The sequence below is a fragment of the Mus musculus genome, chromosome 17, assembly GCF_000001635.26.
Source record: "Mus musculus strain C57BL/6J chromosome 17, GRCm38.p6 C57BL/6J".
NCBI lineage: Eukaryota > Metazoa > Chordata > Mammalia > Rodentia > Muridae > Mus > Mus musculus.
In genome coordinates this window covers 74,825,867-74,853,347 of record NC_000083.6, presented here as the reverse complement: position 1 = coordinate 74,853,347, position 27,481 = coordinate 74,825,867, and the positions used below count along the sequence as shown (strand labels likewise).

At 41.5% G+C, this 27,481-nt stretch overlaps 1 protein-coding gene across 5 annotated transcripts in view; it reads right to left on the bottom strand.

Annotated features, from left to right (window-relative positions):
- Positions 1-27,481, bottom strand: part of Ttc27 (tetratricopeptide repeat domain 27) — a 145,836-nt gene that overhangs the window by 10,223 nt on the left and 108,132 nt on the right. For 3 of the 5 annotated variants that reach the window (XM_006525025.4, NM_152817.4, XM_006525027.4), the window contains 3 exons: positions 23,758-23,856; positions 17,963-18,015; positions 12,884-13,049 (listed from right to left, as the gene is read on the bottom strand). In XM_006525025.4, coding sequence (XP_006525088.1) covers positions 12,884-13,049; positions 17,963-18,015; positions 23,758-23,856 — 318 coding nt within the window. The remainder of the gene's footprint in view (positions 1-12,883; positions 13,050-17,962; positions 18,016-23,757; positions 23,857-27,481) is intronic. The other 2 variants (XR_003952200.1, XR_003952201.1) reach the window with 1 other exon arrangement.

Here is a 27,481-nt window from a genome sequence, read left to right as displayed (position 1 = left end):
AACTGTGCCCAGCGATATTTTTCTGTTTGTACCATGATACACTAAAGGAATAAGTTACTCCCTGGAGATTATAAAGAGAGGTCTACTTGTCTTTTTCTCTGAAACTAAGAGTTCTTCAGTCTGTGAACACTCTTCATGGGTCTGGACAGCCTTCTGGATCTAATGCAAGTCTGAACCTTCTCCCGGATAATATACACATATACCCATATACACATATACCCATATACACAATGTTTATATTGGCATTTAATTTTATAATCTCCTAAAGCCTAACAATACGCCTTCTTTAGACATTCCAATTTGTTCTTCATGGCCTGGGGTTTGAGTGTTGTCTATAAATATTACATACGACTAAATGCATGCCTCTTACTCTAGTTTAAAATATGTGTACATGTGTGTTCTGGGTAGCGTGTGTGTGTGTGTGTGTGTGTGTGTGTGTGTGTGTGTGTGTGCATCTGTATGTCTGCTGTGGGTTCAAAGGAATGAACTCAAGTTGTCAGCCTTGCTGGTTGGCAGGCACCTTTACCTACCGAGCCATCTTGCTGGCCCTACCTGTCTCTCTTTGAAAACATTGGTCATCTTTCTATTAACTCCAATTTTCCCAGGGCTAGAGACTGCTCTCCGGGTTTCACAGGAGCTATAAGCGCACAATTTCTGTTGACCAATACTTTCCTCCTATTCTTAGAATCTCTCTGCTGTCCCTAGGCATCCAAACCTCTGACAGTGTCAACTCAAGGAAAGCCCTGAGCATGACTAGTTGAGGGTTCTCTGGCTTCCCTCACGGTACCTCTGTTCATGTGCCTTCACTCGCACCACCTCCCCGTAAGCCACTGGTCTATTCTGAGGCTTCCTTGGTGCACACCTCACCTCTCCCAGGAAGGCCTGCAGCTGTTTACTCCATGAAAGCAAGGATAAAACTGTGGCAAGCAAACAGCTTCCCCAACTCATGTCCGCCCTGGGCTCAGAATATGACTGTTCTTGGGGAAAGGGGTCTTTGTAGATATAATTTACTTAAGATGAGGTCAGACTGGACCGAGGAGGTCCCTAAGTTCAGCGGCTAGGACTGGAGGTCGGTCCACTGAGAGGCATGGCTGAGTTTACAGCCTCGATATCACAGGAGGAGAAAGTTCCAGGACCTCTAGAAACTAGAAAGGCTTCCCCCAGAATCTTAGGAACACATATTAACGCTTTGATTTTGGATTTCTGGACTCCAGAGCTGAACAAAGAGAATAAACTTCTACACAAGACACCAAATTTGTGGACATTTGTTATATCAGCCCAGGAGAACTTAAACAGCAACTCTATGGAGAACCATGACAGTATAGAAAAATCTTCAAATAAGCTCTTTCCAGGCACTGGCCAGTCCTGGCTTTAGTGCAGGAAGCAACAAAACAATGTGACCCTCACCAACTGCCCTTCCTATGGCTAGTGATCCCATACTTCACTAGTAAACTCAGCCATGCCTATCAGTAGACCGACCTCCAGTCTTAGCCGCTGAACTTAGGGACCTCCTTGGTGGAGTTCAGGAGTACTTCCCCACATTTCAAATATGCAAATCTGTTGATCTTTCATGATTTCATGATTATGTGTACCTCTTCCACCCCAGGCTCATAAAAGTATCACATTTTCCCATAATGCTCTGACAGTTTTACCTCTCTGAGGATGATGATGATAATGATGACTGACAATGATAACAACTATTCCTTAATGCACTTGCACACCCATTGCATGCACTAACTCATTTAATCCAGGAAGATGCTTTGACATCCCTATCTTAGGAAGCCAAGGCATGCAGCAGTTAATTAAACCTGCCCAAGGTCACACAGCCAGCGACTTACAGACAGGTGGGAGCCACACCCAGGCTAATTCCCAAGTCCACACTCACATACAATATCATTCTGCTTAGAATTCCAGTTTAACATTTTGTCCATCTGAACTTATCCTGGTTTACAAATTGATGTGGAGCTTAAGTTTGCAGCTTAATGTTTGGCCAAGTACTTTGTACATATTGACTAGAACTATTCTTATCCCACAGATTGTAAAATGTGTCATTCTCGGGTACTAAATTCTCATGCTTACTCAGATCTGTTTGTGAATTCCACTTTCCATTCCCTTCATTCCTATAGCAGATGTTAACTCTTTATATCATAAAGATATTATTAGCTTTCTGCCTTTCTTATTTGTAACTAATATTTGTCACATGTTCATTTTTAAATATGGTCATAAAGATTCCTTCCAGTTTTCCTTTAGTGCCTCAGGGTTCAAGAACTTTAGTAAGCACTCACTGCTATTCCTAATTTTTCTAGAAGACTAAAGTATTTGGCATATACTTAGTCCATTTGGAGTTCATTTGGTACATCATTAAGCAATCTAAATAAATATTTGAAGCCTGGATGCTTTAAAAAATCAAAATGACAATGGTGTTGCTTATTGTGATAAATCTGGGACAGAGAAATAAAATGAAATTATCTAAATCAGTCAAAATCACATTCTAGCTTTTCTCCAAGATGGCACTGAAGTGAAAATGGGTGTTCCTGCCCTCCCATGGCCATGGCCAAAGCTAAAGCTCAAAGCCAAGGAGGCAGTACTGAGAAGCACCCACCCCCAGCACAAGACACTGAGGCTCTTGACAGAGCTCACATACCTTCTCCAGAGTACTCCCAGGAGAAACAAGGTTGACCACTGTGCCACCATCTTGTTTCCCCTGACCACTAAGTCAACCATAAAGAGAAAGAACACAGTGGACATGTGGGATGAACAGAAATGTAGAATGTGGTACATGCATAGGATGGAATCATCCAGCCTTAAGACTGGAAATGAGAGGGAAATGATGACAGACAGTAACCAACTTCAGGGAGTCTTGAGGACACTGTCACAAAGAAGACAGATCCTGAGAGCAGTCAGAGTCTGCAGCACAAACAGGACAGCTGGACTTGGAGGGTTGCCAAGGCGGTGGGGATTGAACAACATGGCCGAAGCACCTCATACCACTCAACAGCTAAAAAATGCCTAGATGGTAAATGTGTGTTTTTACTACAATAAAACAAAACAAAACAAAAAAATAGAAAAAGACACTTTTCTAAGCAGTGGCAATGAGTTCATGCGATAAGTGAGCAGAGGAGGAAGAATTGGAGAAACAGCGGGATGGGGAGAGCGCACACATGGGTGGAGGCGGGGACTGCACTGTGAGACAGGGCAGGGTGGGGTGGGGATGAGAACAAATGGCACACATGTATAATGTGCCATGATGAAACCCATTATTTCATATGCTATCCAAAATTTAAAACAAAAACAAAAAACCTTTATAAGAAAACAGCTTTTGTAACATTGGATTTAACAAAGATAGAAAAGCACAAAAGAAAAAACCTAATGTGTTAAATTTCATTCAGAAGCAGGCAGACCTCTGGGAGTTTGAGGCCAGCCTGATCTACATAGCTAGCTCCAAGGAACGCCAGGACTGCATACAAAGACCATGTTTCTTCTTCCCAATGCTGCAGGTCCTATCAAGTTGACATAAACAACTACCAGGAAAGCAGAATATTGTAAGTATTTAAGGCATAATTAACTTTGTATTGTTACTTTGCTGAATTCAGTTAGTTCTAACAGCTTTTGTGTAATCTTTATGACACTCTGTATATAAGATCTTATAATTGGCAAGTATATCCTTTGACTTTATCCCTTTCTATGGATTCAGTTATTTGCTTTCCTTATCTAATTATGCTGACAACAACCCCAACCGGCTGTCATGAGAAAGCAGGGTGGACATCTGACCTTAGGAAGCAGCGTCTAGCCTTTCACCACTGAGAACACTGTTCACTGTGGCTTCTCCCATGTGCCCTCTGGCTCTGGTATGTTGGACACTTTTACTAGGAAATGGCCTTTGATTTCATTAAAACACCTTTTCTAAGAACACACATGATATGCACTCACTGGTAAGTGGATATTAGCCCAGAAGCTCAGAATTCCCAAGATACAATTTACAAAACATATGAAACTCAAGAAGAAGGAAGACCAAAGTGTGGATACTTCAATCTTTCTTAGAAGGGGGAACAAAATACCCATGAAAGAAGTTACAGAGACAAATTTCGGAGCAAAGACTGAAGGAATGACCATCCAGAGACTGCCCCACCTGGGGATCCATCCCATAAACAACCACCAAACCCAGACACTATTGCAGATGCCAACAAGAGCTTGCTGACAGGAGACTGATATAGCTGTGTCCTGAGAGGCTCTGCCAGTGCCTGGCAAATACAGAAGTGAATGCTCACAGTCATTAGAGGGAGCACAGGGTCCCCAATGAAGGAGCTAGAGAAAGTACCCAAGGAGGTGAAGGGGTTTGCAGCCCCATAGGAGGGGCAGTCTCTGGATGGTCATTCCTTCAGTCTTTGCTCTGAAATTTGTCTCTGTAACTCCTTTCATATCAATATGAACTAACCAGTACCTCCAGAGCTCCCTGGGACTAAACCACCAATCATAGAAAACACACGGAGAGACTTATGGCTCTAGCTGCATATGTAGCTGAAGATGGTCTAGATGGTCATCAATGGGAGGAAAGACCCTTGGTCCTGTGAAGGCTCTATGCCCCAGTATAGGGGAATGCCTGGGCCAGGAACCGGGAGTGAGTGGGTTGGGGAGCAGGGGGAGGAGGAAGAGGATAGGGGATTTTCAAAGGGGAAACTAGGAAAGCCTTCTCTACAGCAGTCGGGATGACTTTGTACATATTTGATCCTCATTCTATTAACGTATGACATCAATTTCCATATGCTAAGTGACACTCACATTTCAGGGTTAAGTCTCCCTTGGCGGTGGTTCATATCGATATAATAGGATTTTAAATTGGCTTGACAATATTTTATTAAGGACAATATTTTTACATAACTGTTCAGAAGACATTTAGGTCTGCAGGGGTTTTTTTTCCTATGTCTAGCTTTGATATCAAGATTAGACTGCCCTTATAAAAGCTCAGTTTGTGTGTAGATGTTTGCCGGTGTTCAGCAGTGAAGGCACTAGGTTCCAGGCTCTCCAGTGTAAGATGGCATTTGATCACTGTTGATTCTGTGTGCATACTAGTTAGAGTTTTCCTTTTTTGGGACCTACTCTTCATAGGACTCCTTCATCCGTCTAGGCTAGCTCACCTGCTGGCAGTGGCCCCAGTACTCTCTTACATCTGGTTTACTTCTACAACTGTTAACAGTGCTCCTGTTTCCCTTTCTTCCTTAGTTCATCCATTTACAGTTTGTCACTACATTTCTACTCTCTTTCTCTCTATTTTTCTAATATTCATTGTTTTCCTGGCTCTGCTAGCTTTGGTTTTATTTGCTTGTTCATTTCTCTTTATCTAGTAGTTTCTTAAGGTATAAGATACCTCCACCCTGCCCTGTCTCACAATACCATTCCTGGCCCCACTCCACTGTGTGCGCCCCACCCCCACCCCAATGCTTCTCCATTAGGCACATGACTCGAGAAGCAGAGGCAGGTGGATTTCTGTGAGCTCAGGCTAGACCAGTCTACATAGTAAGTTCCAGAACAGTCATGAATACATAGAGAGACCCTGTCTTCAAAAGGCAAACAAAAAGATCAGTTGCTGACCTGAAATCTCTCCTGTGTTTTAAAATGAATATCCAGCTAGCCATAAATGTCCAACTTATTAGGACTTCTAAGTGTCTCCTAAGACCTACTTTCTGATTTTTCATTTAATCTACTGTGTTACTAGGTGTTCTACTGCTATGAAGAGCTGCCACAAGGACAGGACAGCAATTAACTGGGGCTCGCTTAAAGTTTTTCAGAGGTTTACTCAATTTTTAACATGATGAGGAGCATGGCAGCATGCAGGCAGACATAGTGCTGGATAAATAGCTGAGAGCTGAGAGTTCTACATCCAGATCCACAGACAGCAGGGGTGGAGGTAGGGTGGGAGGAGAGGGAGGAGGGGGAGGGGGAAAAGAGAGGAGAGGAGAAGAGAAGAGAAGAGGGGAGACAGAGACAGAGACAGAGACAGAGACAGAGACAGGTCCCAGCCTGAGCTTGAAATGTGCAAAGCCACACCTTCTAATCCTTTCAAGTGGTGGCACTCCCTAGTGATCAAGCAATCAAATCTACAGGTGTTCTCATTCCAACCAGCACAGCTGCTGGGTATTTAAGAGCATGTTCTTTACTTTTCATCATTCTGTAAATTTTTTGTTTTACTTTTGTTTTTGTTTTCTTTTTGGTTGTTGTTGTTTTCCTGTGGAAAAGATACTTTATAAAATATTCCTTTCAAATCTACTGAGACTAATTTGAGAGTTAACCTCATCTAGAAAGTGCACTTGAGGAAAACACGGAAGCCATAGTTTTAGTTTTACAGAGTACTACAGGCATTTGTATAAAATTCAATAATGTGAAAACGCTTGCTTCTGTAATTCCACAGGTGCCTCTTTCTAATGTTTATGTCAACAGACTGTCTTTAGATATTGTGTACTTCATATGTAAACCAAATTCTTTAAACGAATTCATTACAAACTGTACAGAAAACCAACTGTAGATGAAGCATGTAGAAAACAAAGAGTTTATTGTAATAAACCTATTACAATAATGTTTATGCACTGAATCGAGTGTGACATGTGTCCCTTCATCCAGGCTGAGTCAGCATCTGACTTGATGAGTCAGCATCCAAACACTCCACACCCCTGTCAGAAGCTCCCGAAGGGGAGGCTTGCAGTGACAAATCCCTGGAGGTTTAAAACCTGACAATGTCCTAATTTGCCCCTCACCTCTTTTGTTAAGTTGTGTTAAATGGCCTGGGCTGGCCTCACACTGTGACCCTCAGCCTCAGCCTCTCAGTACTTGGACACCGCTGTTCCCAGCTGCTCGGTTTTCTTGGCTGGCAGATGGTGGGGCTTGTGTTGTTTGGTTTTGTGTTTTATGCTCAACATCTATGTCTCCCCTCTATGCCAGACCACGCTTGAGGAATGTACCAAGTGCAGCTGTGTGAGCACCACACAGGTCCTGGAAGAGCGAAGGCCTCACACATAACAGAGAGGCAGTTCTAACATAAACAAACGCTGGCCAGTCTGGCAAAAGAGCATTTCCATCTTCTCCCCTAACACACTAACCTTGACGTCCTCAGCCAAATCTCATCACAGTCTTGGCCTGCTGCACAGAGTTCAGCCCTCTGAATCCTGGAGGTCTTCAGAGCAGGAAGGAATAGGACTACCTCGGGTCCTGTTACAAAAACTTCCAGATGGGCTTCAGGCCAGAAATGAAGCAATTTCCCACCTCCACTGTTTGCCTAACTCTGCTCTACTTGGAGTTCTCCAAGTAAGATGCTGTTTCCTGGACTGATAACCTAACTCTTGGATTCCCAAAAGCCTCATTAGGAAGAGAAGACAGAAGCTGAGCATTTTCCTTTGTGTTCCTTCTTGATAACAAAAACAAAACAAAAAGCTCTAAGGGGTTGTGATGGATTGGTGCTAGGAAAATGGCTCAGTGAGTAATGTCCTTGCTCAAAATGTGAAGCCCTCAGTTTGAATCTGCAGCACCCCTCGTACCAGGTGCGCCTATAATCCTAGAACTAGGGAGGCAGAGACAGGAGGATGGCTGGGGCTCACTGGCTGTCTATGCTTGCCAGGTGCACAGGTTCCACCTCAGTGAGAGACCCTGCCTATGAAAATAAGGTGATGAGGCACAACTAACACGGGATCACTGGCCTCCACAGGCACATGTATGCATACATCTGCATGTGTATACTCACGAGCACACACACACGTACACACACGTACACACACGTACACACACACACACACACACACACACACACACACACACACACACACACACGTGCGAGCCAGATTTCCAGCCCTGGCTTTCCTGCCTTCTACTGCCTGCCAGCTAAAACACATCTACTTTATTAGCTTACCTTGCTGAGCCTCAGGTTCCTCCAGTAAAACAGAGATAGCATCTATTTTCCAAAGCTGTAATTTATACAAAGTGAGCCTGTTTCCTCTCTCTTTCTCTCAGGTAATACTCAATCATCATTTATTCTCAGACTTTAATTTGGTTGGCAACCTGCCCTGCTGACCATCAATAGCACCTTTTCATGACTCCAAAGAAAATATCTGCCAGAAATCTACACAAAGAATACCACCGACACACAGCTACACGGGACAGTTTTGTGATACTCGAGGAAAGCGACAGTGAGCTGTGGTAACAGAAGCCTCAAAGCTGTTTCTTAGTTGGGGGAAGGGTGGTGGCTCAACTGACTAAACTGGAACATAAATAGGACTCTGCAGTGACAAAAATGGGAGTCGGATTATATTAGAATATATAACAGTCAAAATGTATAAAGCTAAAAAAATCTCCATGTTTTATTACTAGTAACTTATACCTCAACTAAGAACACTTTATTAGAAACAATTCACTAGCATATTAACCTGATGAGGAGAGGTACCTCACATAAATCCTCCCTCAGTCAGACACTAAGGCACACTGCCACTGACTGTCCTTCAACTTCCACTAACCAGATCCACTTCCTGGGCCTCATGCTCAACTGACGCCATGCTGAAGAATCTTTAGTGTCCACTCCAAGTACCGTGTGCTCTATAAAGATAATCTGTGTTAAGTGGCAGGAACATACTAAGCAATCAGTTGTGTTACTTCTTAAAAACAAATAAGATATTAATATATAAAACTGAAATTCCTTTTCCAAATGATTGCCAACTTACCAAGAATAAGACTAAAACCAAGAAACCAGGGAGAAATGTGGCTCACAGAGATGGATGTGTGCGCCTGGCTGCTCACTGTTTACTAGGATAGAAACCTGCAAGCTGAATAAAGACTAATTATGAACACAAAAATCAGGTTCAATGACCACTAAGAAAGGGTATATATGTAAACACAGATGTCATAAAGTACAGATGCTAGAAAAGTAGTATTATTACAGAATGCTGTTCCCAAGTTTCATCAATCTATATGTCACTCAAAATTATGATTGAAGAAAACAACAATTTATACAACTAATACACCTTTTACAAATACTAGGAGAAGCCGGGCGTGGTGGCGCACGCCTTTAATCCCAGAACTCCGGAGGCAGAGGCAGGCGGATTTCTGAGTTCCAAGACAGCCAGGGCTATGCAGAGAAACCCTGTCTCAAAAAACAAAACAAAACAAAAATACTAGGAGAAAAAAAAACAGGATAATCTCTCTCTAGTTTATATCATTGTCTATTTTAAAATAATTATAAACTTATAGCCTTTATGTACTCACTATGGAAAAACGAAATCACTATAATCCATATCTGTAAAAAGGTATAAGGGTTAGGAGCTCCAAAGGACAATGGAAGGAATAGACACTGGCTGCTGTCATGTATGCTGACAAAGCCTATTGCTACTCACAAAGACCCTGTGCCGGTGATAACTCAGGCACTGCAAAGTGATCCTGCCACGGCTGCAGAAATTCACTAGAGCATTAGAATTGTATGATATCTCTACAGAGAGCCGTTCCTTCACAGGGCTTCCCCAAGATGCAAAGAGAGACACGGTTTTCCTACATTGTTTCTACAGCTGAATGTCCGAGTCTCTAAGGTGCTAATGAGGGCAGCCTGGCCGGAGCAAGTTCTGGTTATCTAGAAATGACATTCTCAGTGTGTTAGAACAGTACACATTATCAGAAATGACTATCTCCCCAGAAGGTTCAAATGTGCAGATCAAGCCAACACATCTCACATCTGACACCCGCAGAGCACACTATGTTCTCAACATGCTTCATGCACGTTTCATAGAACTGCTTTGTCTCCAGTGCACTTAGTGGGACTGCAGGAGGCAGTCTTAAAACACCAAAGGTTGCTCAAAATTCCAACTTTGAATGAAACTAATTTAAAGTTATTAAAATATTCATACTTATGGGCTGGAGAGATGGCTTAGTGATTAAGAGCACTGGTTGCTCTTCCAGAGGACCCAAACTCAATTCTCAGAAGCCACACGGAGGCTAACAGCTATCTGAAATTCCAGTTCCAGGGAATCTAATACCCTCTTCAAGCCTCCATGGGTACTGCATACATACACACAGACAAGCAAAATACCATACATATAAAATACATTTTAAAATATTCATGCTTAGGTAAAATGTCACTGTATGAGAGGATTGTTTTACACTCTAATATTGAGAAACAGAGGAATAATGAGAGAAAAAAAAAAGAATTTAAAATGTTAACTGCCCATGAATGTAAATAAAGTATAATAATTTTATTTAGCTAACAACTAAATTTTCACAGAGAGTCACACGGAACAATGTGCTAAGACTCACAAAGGATTAGAAAATTGTAAACAGAAACCAGTACAATTCAGCTATGGTTGAATTTTTTGCATGAAGCCAGGCCTTTAATCCCAACACTCAGGAGGCTGGTTCAAGGCTAGCCTGGTCTACATAGTGAGTTACAGGTCAGCCAGAGCTATGTAGAGAAACTCTGTCCCCGATCCCCACTCCACCCCACCCCATGAAATGAAAGAATTATATGATTAGAGCAGTGAGAAGTTATTAATAGGACCACTAAAGCATGTTTGAAAAACCCACTTAAGATAAAAGCTGGAGATGTGGCTCAATGGCTGAGTTCTTGCCTGGCACCTGCCAGGCCGGGTTCGCCCTCAGCACCACAGGATAAGAGCTGAAGCATGTCAATTGTGCTGGGACAGTTATGGTTAGGATTTTTGTTCTTTTTCTGAAACATGCTTAAAGATACCCTAAAATATGCTCTTTGGGTCCTTTGACTGCTCTTTGAGAAAGGTCCCTGAGATATGTCTAAGTAACTGTTTTATAATTCTAGGGATTTTGATTTGATATAGCACATGACAAATAAACTCAAGAGTTTTAGCTTTAGAATCCAGTAATTATTACTCTCAAGAGTGCTTTTGTGACTCTCATCCCTCTCACCCGTACACTCACGATCGTGACAGTACTGTCTACTCATCAATTACAAGTTGCTTCTTCCTGTGGGAGAGGGAGGCTCCAGCACTGGCGATAGGTTGGGAAAGAAATGCAAACATGCAATCCCATTCGGCTACTACACTTACAAGAGACAGGAAGCATCCAGACAGAACCTGTTTCTTTCTGAACAACAGTTCTGCCTTTTCTTGCCTGTTTCTGAAATACTTATCTCTGTTTTAGCATAACTGCTACACCAGAGGCAATGAAAATCAACATTACCATAGTGACGCCATTAACTCTTTATGACATAAAAGAAATGCCTTTTCAAAATAATCTTTAGAAAGCTATTTTATCTAAACCATCAGTTCCTTTAAAATTAGGAAAGTGACAGGCAATGGAGACACGTATACACATACATTCCAGTGTTACATCTATCCTATGATAGCACAAATGTATGCCTCACAGCTGTGGTGAGGATTACTAAATGCGCTACTACATGCAAAGCACCAGAATAGCATCTAACACAAGCTCTCAGTAGATGTGAGTCAGTGCTTTACCACTGACCTGCCCACGAGGCTCCTTAGAAGCAGGGAAGGGAGGGTGAGTGGCAGAGAAACAGAAAAGAAAAGGTTGCCACCTTTTGTGCTTACACCACCCACCACACAAGTCCAGCTCCTAATCTATGACAAGAGAAGGCTGTAGACTTAGATTCCCTTGATAGAATTAATTCCTCTTGGGGTCAAGCATGAACGGATGATTGGGGCTTTTCCTGGGCCCTCAAAGCCAAGCCAAAGAGCTAAGGATCCTCATCCTTTGTGGGAAGGTGGATCACAGAGGGCTGGGGACGGACTTAGAAGAGCAATCCCACTCCATCCTTTGTGGGAAGGTGGATCACTGAGGGCTGGGGACAGACTTAGAAGAGCAATCCCACTCACACCAGAAAGAATGTGGATGGATAAAAAATTAGAAGCAAATAACAGCAGAAAAATTGTATCAGACTGACTTAACACAGCCTCGCATTTAAAACAATCTCTATACTCTAAAATGCAATCCCTTCTTTCTACAATAGACAACATCTATAAAGAAAAGATGGTGGAGGAAGAGAAAGAGAAGGATCAACAGAAAGTTCCTACCTCTCTTCAATGCGGGCAGTTTTACTTGAAGTTACAGATTTTCCCAGTGAACCCAAGCCTGGGTCAACTTGGCTAGTGACACAGCTGTGCTTTCGAGACATGTTTATGAGCCAAACACAGGGCATTAACACAGGACTGTGATAAGCTCTATTTAGAACTGAGGTATTTATGTCATGAGATTTGCAAGGCATTACCATATATTGATGTGACATCTGTATGTGTTCTATATTGCCTTTATAATTTCTAATCAATCATTTTAAATAGCATATGTGGATTGTTACAAGACCTAAAGAGTTAAGAAGTTTTCCAGACTTCTCACTTCATAACCCATAAACCCTGGAGTATTTTCTCTTTGTACACCGTCTTCTATTATAATTCAGCCCCAAAGGTCTTGTTTATTTAATTCTATTAAACAGCAAACACTGTGGATGCAAATCTCCAATACTTTCCTTAAGAATAACTTCATCTAACCAAGTGCTGTAAACAAGCATGTAGCAAACACTACATGGATACATACAGAATTTACTCCCACTATTACAAACCACAGAGGGCATGGCGTTACCCAGAGTCGTAAGTTCTGCAAAGGACTTTCTATTTCGTTTCTGTACACTGACAGTATGCATGCAAGCCGTAAGTCAGAGTGGCATACCTGAACTACAGCAATACTGTATGTGATGGCACCAAAACACTTAACATGGAAATGCCAGGATCTGTAGGTAACTGGAAATGACTAAAGAACAAAAATGCTGTTTACGTATACCACATGTGTATCACAGTAAAGAAAACAACTAACATCACACAACAGTGGTTCAGTACAAAACCCAAAATAAAATAACAAAACATAACTCTCCTACCTGAATATCTTTGTATTTGTCTCGGAGGTCCAGGAGCCGGTGGTAAGCTTTGATGGCTTCCCCAAACTCCCCGACATCGGTGCTGGTGAGAATGTAGTTTTCCCAGATTTGCCAGTGTTCGTAGTTACACTTGAGGGCTTCTTGTAACGTTCTAAAAGCTTTGACTCTGAGGAAGGTCAAATTTCATAGAAATGAACAACCAAGTCTTTTCAATTTAGACAAATCATGGCTAAGCACATATGAACATGAATGTGAATAGCTACTTGTTATGGTTTGTATATGCTTGGCCCAGGGAGTGGCACTATTAGAAAATGTGGCCCTGTTGGAGTAGGTGTATCTCTGTGGGTGTGGGCTTTAAGACCCTCGTCCTAGCTGCCTGGAAGTCAGTCTCCCACTAGCAGCCTTCATATGGAGATGTAGGACTCTTAGCTCCTCCTGCACCATGCCTGCCTGGATGCTGCCATGTTCCCACCTAGATGATAATGGACTGAACCTCTGAACCTGTAACCCAGCCCCAATTAAATGTTGTCCTTTATAAGACTTGCATTGGTCAAGCTGTCTGTCTGTTCACAGAAGTAAAACTCTAACTAAGGCACTACTCCTCCATCTTGTATTAACACATCAATTGGGAAATCAGATGCCCAAATATCACAAAACCACCAAGGCTCCCCATACAGTTCAATAATGAACTGAGGGATATATAGTACTCTATGGAAATATGTCTTCCCTGACTTATTTATTACTAACAAGAACATCGTAACAGGGCATCAACCTCAATATTGCCCTAAGAAACAGTAGATCCAAGTTCCAGACTCTACCCATCCTAGAGCAAACTACAGAGTAAGGCACAAACAGTGGGAAGCAGGGCAGTGGTCAGAGTGAACAAAACAAAAATCTCCTCACACTCTAAATAAGTCTACAAAACAAATTCTACAACTTGGGGCTTGGGGAGCCTATACAAAGACAGGACAGTGAACAAAATTACCCAATAGGACATAAAATTATTAAATTTAAGGTCGGTCTTTTGAGTATTTTTGTTTGTTATTTTATGTGTATGGGTGGTTCTGTCTATCTGTGTCTGTGCACCATGAAGACATTTGAGGCTTGCAGAGGCCAGTAGAAGGAATCAGTCCTCCTGAAACTGGAGCTACAGATGGCTGTGGGCTGCCATGTGAGCACTAGAAATTGAACCCAGGTCCTCTGGAAGAGCAGCCAGTGCATTCTTAACCGCTGAGCATCTCTCCAGACCCTAAGGAATCTATCAAAAATAGGAGCCCATCAGAGGAGCAAGAGGTGTGAGGTAGGCAGAGTGGGGCATGTGTGCAAAAGGACAAACACGGCATTAAAGCACAAAGGCAGATAACTGGACAGAGGGGGAAGGGCTGAGTGGAAGGAGGACAAACGAAAACTAATTTTGTTTGAAAGTTTCATAATGAAACCTTATTCTTTGTATGCTATTTAAAAAGAATAAGAGGAGGAGGAGGAAGAGGAGGAGGAAGAAATCTATTAAGCCTTTGAACATAATTGTTTCAAAACATGCCTAGAGAAAAGGCAAGGGTTTACCCTAGAAAAGAACAGAAGAACAAACAGCACTCCGCGTGTGTCTTATACCACATTATATGTAACTCAAGAGAAAATTGGTGAGTTGGAAAAGAACACTGAGAAGTCTGTCAAAATTCAGAATTAAAAAATAAACAAAGAGTGAGGAAACAGAGGAAAGACTAAGACTTATATATAACTATGATAGAAATTCCAGAGTATAGGGATACAAGTAAATGGCAGAATATATCAAAGATCGTGGTTGAACATTTTTCAGAACCAAGCAAAGATCCATATTCTTTGGTCAAAAAAGTATACAGAATATTCTAAGCAATATAGACATATAAAGTAAAGTTACAAAACATGGAGATATCCTAATATTTAGAAAAAGAGTAACAATGGAAAACAGTAGGTATTTTATTAGCAATAAGATGACAGAAAGCAATAAAATACATAATAGTGCTAACATGCCAAGTAAAATTAAGTTAGCCTAAACTTTCATAACCAGCTAAACTTGCCACTCAAAAGGAAATGCAAAAATCAAACACACTTAAATGTACAAAGACTAAGGTAGTATTCACTGGTCATAATTTAAAGAACTACTAAAGGATCCTTCCTTGTAAAAGTAAAAAGAAATTTCAAAAAAGAAAAAAAAAGTAGTTTGTAAAACTCAAACATACTGTTTCTATGGACTGTCTCCACCTTTCTTTATTCTTTTACCACTGTTTCCCTTGTAATAACAAGTATTTTTCAACAACTGATGAACTGAGACTCCTCTGTTCTCCTACTTACAAAGGAATGGGCATCAAGTCATCTTCTTGAAGAGCAATTCAACAGACAACAATCAATGATACAGGATATCTGTATGCCCCCAATCACAGGTTCCTAAGTCCAAAACTTTAAATGGGGAGGACAGGGGGAAGGGAGCTGGCTTTGTCTACAAAGCACTCATCTTGCATGTACAAGAATATGAGTTTGATCCCCAGACCTACACAAAAATAATGGGTATGATGATGTTTACTTACAATCTCAGCTGGAGGAAGTGGGGTCCAGAGGATCCTGGGGATTCATTGGCCAGTCAATTTAGCCTAATTTGTGAGCTCTGGACCAATGAGAAACCTTGTTTCAAAGGGGGCAGATGGTTGTTTCTAAAGATAACATTCATTCTTTATATACACGTGCACACACAAAACACTGAAATGAATTGTGTTTCTCTCTTAGTAGAGATAGCTTTTTCATAAGAAGTTTCATCTTGGAGTCACTGATCCAGCATGCATGATGGAGAAGCTAGACTACGAAAGTTATACATGAAATGGGAAATGTTTCCAAGGGCCCTGATACCCGGGGAGATCAGACAGAAAGGGGAAAAGGGCACTGTAGTGTTCACAACAGAAGAGATGAGACCATTTTATGATATAAATATTGTTTTGAGAGGAACAGTAATTATCTCTGAAATAATTTCATGAATCAAACATTTCTTATATCTAGAGTCACAGCAAATAAATGAAAGATGACAACTCAGGCCACCCTAGAATAGGACCTGGGTTCTGTTACCAGCACTCACATGGCACTCATGACTATCTGGAATTCCAGTTTCTAGGGGTTCCAATGCCTTTTTCTGGCCTTTGTGGACACCAGGCATGAACATGGTACACATACATACAAGCAAAGACTCATACATACACATAGAGTAAATATAAATGGACCTTTAAAAAAAGAGTCTTGCTACATACAGGATTATGCCAGGAAAAACTGACCAGATCCCACTATAACCGACTCCCACTGACCTAGAGCACCAGGTATCCAGTAAGCATTAACACAGTCCACGGTAATCAAGAACAGTATTATTTTTAAGAGAATGGTAGAACAAACTAACATCCAAGAGCAGAAGAAGCATTCCATGATCTCAATGGAAAATGGCCTTAATATCTTCAGGAATATCTTGTGACTTCGCAACAAATACATTAAGGCTCTGGCAGTAGCAATCCTTTTCTCTCCCGTATTCTTCGCTCTCTCAGCCAGTCACCAGCCCGCTGTGCTGCTGTTGGCACTGCCCTTTCTTATTCCACTCTAGTTACCTTGTGTTTGGGCTGCTTACCCAGTTTCCCTGCTTCCAGTTCCCTCTCTACTCTGCCTCCTGTACATCTTCCTAAACGCTTCCCTGCTGATTTCCCTTCCAAACTCTCGGGCTGTTCCCAAAAGGATGGTCTCAACGTATCAGGTGATCGATCAGGAGACACAGTGAGCTGAGCGCAACCACTTCTCTTTCCTTCCTTTTCATTAGACAGCTCACACTACCCTACAGCTCGACTATTATTTTACTACCACCTGCTAAAATCCACTCATTTATGTCACTCTGCATTTGGCCACATCACTTCCTTTGCCCAAAAGGTGTCCTTCTATCCTTTCCACACGTCCTTCCAACCTAGCTTCATGATGAGACAAGCATCTTTGAACCAGGATCACAAACCTTCTCTTCTGAGGTCTTCACGGGACTAAGTAAGTTCCCAACACAGAAAAAGTGGACAGACCTGTGCCTACTCTACCACAGCTCCCTTTACATTCTCATCTCATGTCACCACACACAGCTTGTATCACTAATCAATTTTTATGATAATATTACAGATCATTTTATTTCTTAAATCTACATCTTCAGAAAAAATGGATCATATTCACATCCCATAAGAACCACCAATCCTAGACACTATGGCAGATGCCAACAAGAGCCTGCTGACAGGAGCCTGATATAGCTGTCTCCTGTGAGGCTCTGCCAGTGGCTGACTAATACAGAAGTGGATGCTCACAATCTTCCAGTGGACAGAGCACAATGTCCCTAATGAAGGAGCCAGAGAAAGTACCAGGGAGCTGAAGGGGTCTGAAGCCCTAGAGGAGGAACATCAATATGAACTAACCAGCATCCCCAGAGCTCCTTGGAACTATGCCACCAGTTAAAGAAAACACATGGTGGAACTTGTGGCTCTAGCTATATATGTAGAGAGGATGGCCTAGTCCATCATCAATGGGAGGAGAGGCCCTTGGTCCTGTGAAGGCTCTATGCCCCAGTATAGGGGAATGCTAGGACCAGGAATGGAAGTGGGTAGGTTGGGGAGCAGGGGGAGGGGGAGGGGATAGGGGACTTTCGGAGGGGAAACTAGTAAAGGGGATAACATTTGAAATGTAAATAAAGAAAATATCTTTTTAAAAATGTCTAAGACAAATAGTTAATAAGAAAACTACCAGTTGTGTTGACCGACTAAAGGTCTAGTTGTTTTTATCATGTAATGAAATTTAGGGTGAAAAACTTCAGCAGTAAATGCCAATTTCATGAGATATTTATCTTATTATTTATAATGTATACTTCATCATACATTAAATGTTTTCAAGAATTAACTATACAATTAAAATTCAACAGTTAATTAAGTTATTCTAACTTATATAGAAGGATAGGAAAGAGTTAGACACGGATTTAAGTGCTCAGTAGGAGAAAACCTTACATTTTTAAGGGAAACCAAGTTCTTCATATTTGTCTCAGGTACTTACTTTTGCTTTAATCGAATATAGGAAGTAGATAAATTGTTCCAAGCCTCAGCATTCTAAAATAACAGATACTCCAGTTAGAGAATGTTCTTAGGTAAGACACTTGCTAAAACCAAAATATAACCCATTTTCCTAGTCTCTTATGTTCCTTAAAAAAAAATTCACAATTTTTAATAATGTATTTGAAAGAAAAAAGGCATAAAGCTAAATTATGCCTTACAAAAACATTTTAAAAACCTAAACCAATGACATAGCCATCACAGCACTGACTCAGAGTTCAGTTAAAATTTTATTTTCAAGTTTTGAAATAGAAAATAGTTGGAAATTCACAATATAATTTAACTAATATTTCTATTTTATGTATTCAAGTAAAATCAAGACTTACATAAATATTGATACTAATAAGGTTATGAATTTTACTTTGTTCTGTTTTTTAATAAAATATAATTCCTAACTGCCACACATAGGTTTTTAAAATTAAATGGTACTGACCGCCCTTTCCAGATGTAGCAAAGCTAGTAACTGGCTAGCCTTCTTACCATAAAAATCTACAAAGTAGAAAAAATAGGATCTGTTTGGGGAGTCAGACAGCAGCAGTGCAGGAGTGACGCAGGAGGAGAGAAAGCACTCAGTGTGTGTTAGCAGTCAGCACAGCCTCTGTCCACAGACACACAGGGCTCCCACACAGGCAGACATCAATCACAGCAAGCAAGCCCACTGGGATGAAGAAAGGGGACCAGGCTGAAGGTCTGAGAGAGCAGCTGGAATCTGTAGCTAAAAGCACCAGGGAGAGAGATAAGAGAACAAGTTCTAGAAAGTTCTGTAAGCACCCCGTGTCCAAGGCTGGGCAAAAAAGCTTTACTACATGGCAAAATTTTCTGAGACCTGAAAAAAAGAATCAACTGTCAAAATGCTTTGTGCTGAATGAAAATTCTGGTGGCCACACAGTGCCAGGAGTTTCAACATCTGACCAAGCAGGAATAGAGTTCTGATTGTCTAAGCATGACACTCAACTCAGTCCAAGAAAGCTAACCTCCTAACAGAAGGACTGTTATAACCTAGAAAACAACAGCCCTGAATCTCTCCTAACAAAGCTTAACTCAAGATAATCCACAAGTACCTTAATAGACTGAGTTTCAAAATAAAACTTAGTCTACAGAGGGAAAATAAGGAAACACAGAGACTTAACAGCCACACACAACATAGTCAGGCAGGAGGCAAATCCAACACTGAGGACGCAGAGGCTGGAAGGTTTGGGTCAGCCTCGGCTACACCAGAAGTTCAAGGTCCACATGAGCTACGTAGGGAAGACACTGTCTTAAACAAAAAGAACTGAAGAGGGATAGAGGGATGGACAGAGGAGAGAGGGAGGGAGGGAGGGTGGGCCAAATAAATTGGTAAAGATGCAAAGCAGGAAAATTTCACATATAACCAAAGGAAAGATTAATAAAAATAGAACAAAAAGTGCAAGAACTGCTGACATACACGTAAAAGGACTTGGTAATGCTTATTAAAGTATATTCAAAGACTCAGAAAACATGAAGCCAATACAGGACAGCTGCTCAAAGGACCTAAGGGAAAGAAATGCTTCAGCTCCATGCCTGCAGTTAGCTCAAGGGATGCTCTGCAGGAGGGCAGCTCCGGCCCTGAAGCTGGCCACTGGAAAGGATGACAGGGGAAGAGGCCGCACAGCTCAGTAGCATAAGAGTCTTACAATTAGAGTGCAGAATGAGAGGTGAAAGAGGCCAGGCAACTCAGTACAGCATGTGTACTAGGTGCGAGGCCCAAGTTCAATTGTCGTCACCAGTACATTGAAGAAACAATGGCCAAAGATTCTCAAATTTGATGAAACTTATTCAAGTCCATAAACCTAAAAAACATAAAAGTCCCCAAGAAAGGCATATGCAAAGAAAAAAATATACTACCTTTTAAAAAAGGTTTAAAAAAGCAATCATAGAGGCAGATATAATAAAGAGATATTATACACGAGAGGGCAAATGTGTCCAAAATACACCAAGTTATTAAATATATAAAAGGCAATTATTTTTCTGCTAATATACTACAAAAGAAAATTTAAACCGAGCAGTACTTACAACAGGATCAAGCAATCTCAATTCAGGTTTTTAACAAACTATGCCCACAAAAAGACTTGTGTAAACTCTCCACAACAGGGTTATTTACACTACTGTAAAAATGATGCAAAGACCCTTCAACAAGATGAGGCATACATGCATTATAGATGTCACAAGGCATTAAAAAGAAATCTTACTATCACAACTAGCAGCACACAAAGTCTGAAATATATCTCAAGTCAAAGAAATCTGAGTAAGTTCCTAATGTACAATTTAGTTAATATGAAGATACAAAATAACATATCAAGAAAACCTTAAAGCATAGCTACTAAGGGACACAGGAGAAGGAGCTCATGGTGACAGGAGGGAGGACATGAGGGAGCTGCTGGGGGCAATGGAGTTTTCAACATCTTAATTTTAAGACCTGTCCATACTATCCATTTGACTGTGTGCAGTCTTTAAAATTTATTGGACTAAAAGGACAAGAAAGAAAATGAAGGAGGTGAAATCTGGTTACTATTTCACAGATACAATTTACTGTGCCTTTGAGATGAAAGACAGACAGACTCTGAAAAGCATGAGTCCACTAAGCAAATCCTCTTATCAATATGATCTTCCTCATTCTCACTAGACCCCCCCCCCCCCAAAAAAAGTTAACTTAGCATTTCAGACATTTATAAAAGCTAACTGCAGAACCCTCAAAGACGATCATGGAGTAAAGTACTCATTGCATGTGCAAGAGAACCTGAGTTCGGAAGCTCAGAGCCCATGCGCTGAGCATAGTGTGGTGATGTGTACCTGTAACCCTGCACTGGGAGTCAGCAAGGGGGTCTCTAGAGCTGATGCTCTAGGCTCAGGGGAGACCCTGACTCAAGGAAACAAACGATGCCAACTTATGGCCTCCAGATAGATACTCACGCGCAGGTACATAAATACTCATACATGTAATGTTCCCCAACACACACAGTGAGAGGGAGAGATGTAACCAACCATAGGTTACATGCACACTGAGAAGACTAAATGTAATGACTTAAAAGCTGAGAACAGAGTCTATTTTGGATGCTATCAAACATCTGAAACATAGTCTGCCACCATAATCTTCCATTTTTGTTTATAACTTTCATGTAAGTTATTTGTGGACTACTAACAGTAACGCTCTATGGAATGAAATAAGAACTAAGGTCAGATGCACAAGGGCTTGGCTTGGATTCCGAATGCAGTAAGATTGTGGCTCTGTCACAGAATCTCTGCCTCAGTTGTTTGTAGGATGGAAGAGGGGAGAGAGGGGAGAAAGGAAGAGAAGGAAGAGGAAGCAGGAGCCTAGCAAGGTCTCACTGCCAGGCCTAACAACTTGCGTTTGATCACTGACACCCACGAGGCAGAAGGAGAAAAATCAACTCCACAGGTTGTCTGACCTCCACATGCATGCCACACCATGCATATTATCCCCCAACACACAAATTCACAGAGGGAGGAAGGTAAGCAGGGACGGAGGAAAGGAGGGAGGGAGGGAGGGAGGGAGGGAGGGAGGGAGGGAGGGAGGGAGGGCATTTGGTTGGTAGCTAGTCTTAAAAAAAGGAGGAAAGAAAGCAAGACTTAAGTTTTCCTCATTCATGGTGGCATAGTGCTGTGCCGATTAAATGAAACCCTTAATAATATCTCAGATACCCTTTTTCTCTTTCTCTCTCTCTCTCTCTCTCTCTCTCTCTCTCTCTCTCTCTCTCTCTCTCTCTCTCTCCCCCTTTCTCAAGACAGGATTTCTATGTGTAACCCTGGCTGTCCTATAGACCAGGCTGGCCTCGAACGCAGAAATCCATCTGCCTCTGCCTCCCGAGCACTGTGATTAAGGCATGTCTGAGCATACTCACCATTCCAAAATCTCCCCTCAAAGCTTCTGTGAGTGGTGCTTAGCACACAGAGACAATAGCTGATTGCATCTAACTGATATCTACATGTAAAAGAATGAAACTGAACCCTTCCTTATGCTATAAGCAAAACTTAAGGTAGTCTAGAGCTGAAACTACACAAACTCTTAGAAGAAAAGGTAGGAACAGTGCTGAGATTATAGCTCAGTGGTCAAGCAGTTGCCTAGCCCCCCAAAACCCTGAGTTTAAGTTCCAATAATCAAAGAAAAGAATAATCATGAGGTCAGTCAGAGATCTTAGCTTTGGCGATGGATCAGAAATAAAGGAAAAAGAACAGATGAGTCAGATGTCATCATTGGACATGGCTATGCAGTAATCCCAGCATTCAGCAAGATCATGAGTTCAAGGCCAGCCAGCCTGAGCTGCATAGTGAGATCCAGGACAGCACAGACAATAACAAGACCTACTCTCCAAAAATTCAAATCAAACAAATACATAAAAAAAAAAAGTTAAGTTTTTGGGCCAGCAAGATGTCTTAGTAGGTTAAAGCCCTTGCTGTACAAGCCTGAGGTCCTGAGCTGCATTCCCCAGAACTCGTAGGAGTGAACCAACTCCAGAGAGCTAACCTCTAATCTTCACACATGATAAACATACCACATACACACACACACACACACACACTAAAATAAAATAACGCTGGGCAGTGGTGGCGCACGCCTTTAATCCCAGCACTTGGGAGGCAAAGACAGGCAGATTTCTGAGTTTGAGGCCAGCCTGGTCTACAGAGTGAGTTCCAGGACAGCCGGGGCTATACAGAGAAACCCTGTCTGGAAAAACCAAAAAAATAAAATAAAATAAAATAAGGGTCAGAAAGATGTCTCAGCAGGTAAAGGCAAAACACCCACATATATAAAATAAAATGTACAACTGTACTTTAAATGGCACTATTAGGAAAGGGAGAAAGGGCTGAAGGGAAGGCTCAGCAGCCAAGAGCACTTGTTGCTCTTGCAGAGAACTTAGGTTGGATTCCCAGAACCCACATGGTGGCTCACAACCATGTGTAACTCCAGTGCCTTCTTCTGACCTCTTCTACATGTAAGCACCAGGCATACACATGCTGCACATACATACATGCAGGTATACATTTGTATACACAAAATAAATCTTTTTTAAAAAGTTAAAACACAAAAAATGGAGGGTGTTATCTACCATTCATAAGGTGCCTTATAGTTAGAATACAAAAAGAGGCCTTACAACTCAACAATCAAAAACAATCTTTCACATGGGCAAAGGATGTGAACAGACATCCTCAAAGAAAACACTAAATCAGCTAATAAACAAATGCAAAAATATTCAACATAATTATAATTAAGAACAATACACTGAAGCCATGAAATATCACCCAAGAGAAAGGAGCAAAGGACGGCGAAGACGCCGAGCAGCTGGACCCCTCCCTCACTGCTGGCTAGTGTATTAGTAAGACTCTGGAAGAGTCTGCCGGTTCCTCTAACGCTCGACTACATGACCCAGAAGCTCTCCCACGCATATAGATACTCAAGAGAAAAGGACACACGAGTCTACCAAGAGCAGGCAAACAAATGCTAGTGGCAGAAGCATTACAGAAATGCACCAATGTAGAAAAGATGCAACTGTCATCAACTGGTAAGTAGATGCAGTGATCTGCCCTAACAACAGAAGATGACTGCCAATAACAAAGGCAACGGAACACCAATGCAGACTTCACCCTGGACGGCTGGAAACACTAGTGTAAGTAGGAGAAATCAGCCTAGCTACTCTAAACGCAGCCCAATTCAGAGAAAGACAAAGAGCTGAAATAAGGAAAGGGGGCAAACAAACTTACATCGGGTTCTAGGGTCACACAACGCTGAAACGCCTTTGCTGATCCACCATAGTCTTCCAAGGCCAAGTAGGCGCAGCCTAGAGAGAACCAGACCCCGAGCTGCAGAAATCAAAATTCAGTGTTATTCAAACACATGCACACATTTAGAAAATACAATCTGAACATGTTTAAGATACTACCAAAAACTACACTTCTCTGCAGAATTCAGAACTATATATAACATTTGCTTTGTGTTGAGTTTAACTGTAGGAAATTTAGCGGAGATAAAATTTTCCATGAAAATTTCAAAGCTATCATAATAATGAAGGCATTGTTATATTAATATTATTAATACACTGGGTGTTGAAGGCAACTTTCTTTATAGGTCTTTATATTTGCTAGAATTAGGGCTGGAGAGATGGCTCAGTGGTTAAGAGGACCAGGGTTAAATTCTATCATCCACATGACAGCTCACAGCTGTTTGTAGCTCCAGTTCCAGGGGATCTGGCACCTTCAAGCATACATGCAGGCAAAATATCAATGCATTGTAAAGTAATTAATTAATCTAAACCTAGAATTAATGAAGTAAAAAGAAAACCTTTACAAAGTATCAGTGGACTCACAACTGATCTGTATACCACAAACCCAAGGACAGAGTTCTGCTTTCATCCTCACTCCCAGAGACAACCTCCACTATTTAACCAAGAATAACCTCAGGCAAGTATCTCTGTAGGCTGGGATGCAAAAAACTTGGAAAACACAGGGTCAGAAACTGGCTGCGATTTGAAAAACAGGTAACTACAAAAACATTCTTTGCATCACAGGGTTTCCTTAAAATTCAACAGACCCTATCAAAAGGAGCTATAAGTGGTAAAAATTCAATGGCATTAGTCAGAAAGGCATCTATTATGAGTTAAGTTTGTTTTCCTTCCAGTCACAAAGCCAGGGGTGGATGGAAACCTACTTTCCTTATCGACTGAACACTTAGGCAGGGAGAGTAGGGAGAAAGGAAATGGTATGCTCTGCATCTGTCTCCGCCTTCCTCATAGGCAGAGGAGGAGCTACCTCCACATCCCTCCTCCCTAACCTGCGCCACAAAAAACCTGCTCCATAGGGAGGGCAGAGACCTGAAACTTCTCAAGCAGAAAAAGATTTTTAGCTGATAACTAGAGATGAGGCTTCCAAAGCAAATGTCCTCGGGCAACTTAACACTTCTCTCAATTCACAGGAGGCTGCAAAAACCACCAAGCACTTCCTCTATGCAGAACAGATTTGGTCTGTAGAGGTTAGGTGAAGGCTGCTGAGGGTGGTGTGCATCTGGTGGGAAGAGGAGCAGAGACTTGCTAGAAACGAGTTTGTGGCCCTAACAATGAGACTGCCACATAAGACAGCTTAGCTTTAACCACTTAGCTTTAACCTGGCTATTGAAGAGAATGAATGAAAAGAACCATTCAAGGCACCAGAACACATTCCCTGAACAGAAGTCCTATCCTGACTTGTGTGACAATATATAGAACAAGCACCCGCCTCCAACATAAGTTCAGTTTTGAAGCATTCAAGCTGCATTTCATCAGTTCTAGGGTACACTCGTGTATTCAACATCTCTGAAAAAAAGACAACGGTGTGAACTCAGGGGCAGCCAGTCCCACAGCCCCCAGAGGAGGCTCCACTCCCAGGAGCCCTAGCTGAGGATCTTAGGATCAGTGGTGAGGAGAACATATCTGCTCCAACACCAACTGGAGTAACTGGGGACCAGAACGCTTAGGAATGCAGTAACCCTGCCCGATCAGCGGCTCAGGTTCCTTCAAGTATGCTCCAGTCTACATAGGGCACGAACTTGGCAGCCAGTCCAACAGCACCCAGAGGAGGCTCCACTCCCAGGCACTCTAAGATCCACAACCAGGATCTAAGGATCCCAGGAGACTGATCATACCAGGATCTCAGGGTCTCCAGGCAGCTTGACTTCCAGGAACTCTGACACATCCAGAATTTCAGGATCACAAGATCCCAGAATCACAGGATCACAGAGACAGCTGCACTCTGAGGAGATCTGACTCAACCAGGATTAGAGGAAGGAGAGGCTCCAGTCACATATAGCAAGAGCAGGGAGCACTAGAGATAATCAGATGGCAGGAAGCTTAAGAACATAAGCAACAGAAACCAAGGTTACTTGACATCATCAGAACCCAATTTTCCCACCGTAGCAAGTCATAGATACACCATCACATCGGAAAGGCAAGATTTGGATCTAAAGTTACTTCTCGTGATAATGATGGAGGACTTTGAGGACATAAATAACTCCCTTAAAGAAATACAGGAGAACAAAGGTAAACATGTAGAAGCACTTAAAGAGGAAAACACACACACACACACACACACACACACACACACACACACACACACAAAACCTTAAAGAATTACAGGAAAATGCAACAGGCGAAGGAGATGAACAAAACCATCTAAGATCTAAAAATAGAAATAGAAACAACAAAGAAATCACAAAGGGAGACAACCCTGGAATTAGAAAACCTAGGAAAGAGATGAGGAGTCAAAGATGTAAGTATTACCAACAGAATACAAGAGATAGAAGAAAGAATCTCAGGGGCAGAAGATATCATGGAAAACACTGACAAAACAATCAAAGAAAATGCAAAATGCAAAAAGCTACTAACCCAAAACATCCAGGAAATCCAGGACACAACGAGAAGACCAAACCTAAGGATAAGTATAGGAGAGAGCGAAGATTCCCAACTTAAAGGGGTAGTAAATATCTTCAACAAAATTATGGAAGAAAACTTCCCTAACTTAAAGAAAGAGATGCCCATGAACATACAAGAAGCCTACAGAACTCCAAATAGAGTTTTGGACCAGAAAAGAAATTCCTCCCATCACATAATAATCAAAACACCAAATACATTAAATAAAGAAAGAATATTAAAAGCAGTAGGGAAAAAAGGTCAAGTAACATATAAAGGCAGACCTATCAGAATTACATCAGACTTCTCACCAGAAACTATGAAAGCTAGAAGATCCTGGGCAGATGTTACACAGACCCTAAGAGAACACAAATGCCAGCCCAGACTACTAGACCCACCAAAACTCTCATTGCCATAGATGGAGAAAACAAGATATTCCATGACAAAACCAAATGTATATAATATCTTTCCACAAATACAGCCCTACAAAGGATAATAAATGGAAAACACCAACACAAGGAGAGAAATTACACCCTAGAAAAAGCAAGAAAGTAATCTTTCAACAAATCCAAAAAAAGTTAGGCACACGAACATAATGCTACCTCTAACAACAAAAATAACAGGGAGTAACAGTCACTTTTCCTTAATGTCTCTAAGTATCAATGGACTCGATTCCCCCAATAAAAGGACACAGACTAACAGACTGAATACATAAAGGACCCAGTATTTTGCTGCATACAGGAAACACACCTCAGTAACAAAGATAGACACTACCTCAGAGTAAAAGGTTGGAATACAATTTTCCAAGCAAATGGTCCCAAGAAACAAGCTGGAGCAGCCATTCTAATATCAAATAAAATCTACTTTCAACCAAAAGTTATCAAAAAGGATAAGGAAGGACACTTCATACTAGTCAAAGGAAAAATCTACCAAGATGAATTCTCAATTCTGAACATCTATGCTCCAAATGCAAGGGCACCCACATTCATAAAAGAAACTTTACTAAAGCGCAAAGCGCACATCACACCCCACACAATATGGGAGACTTT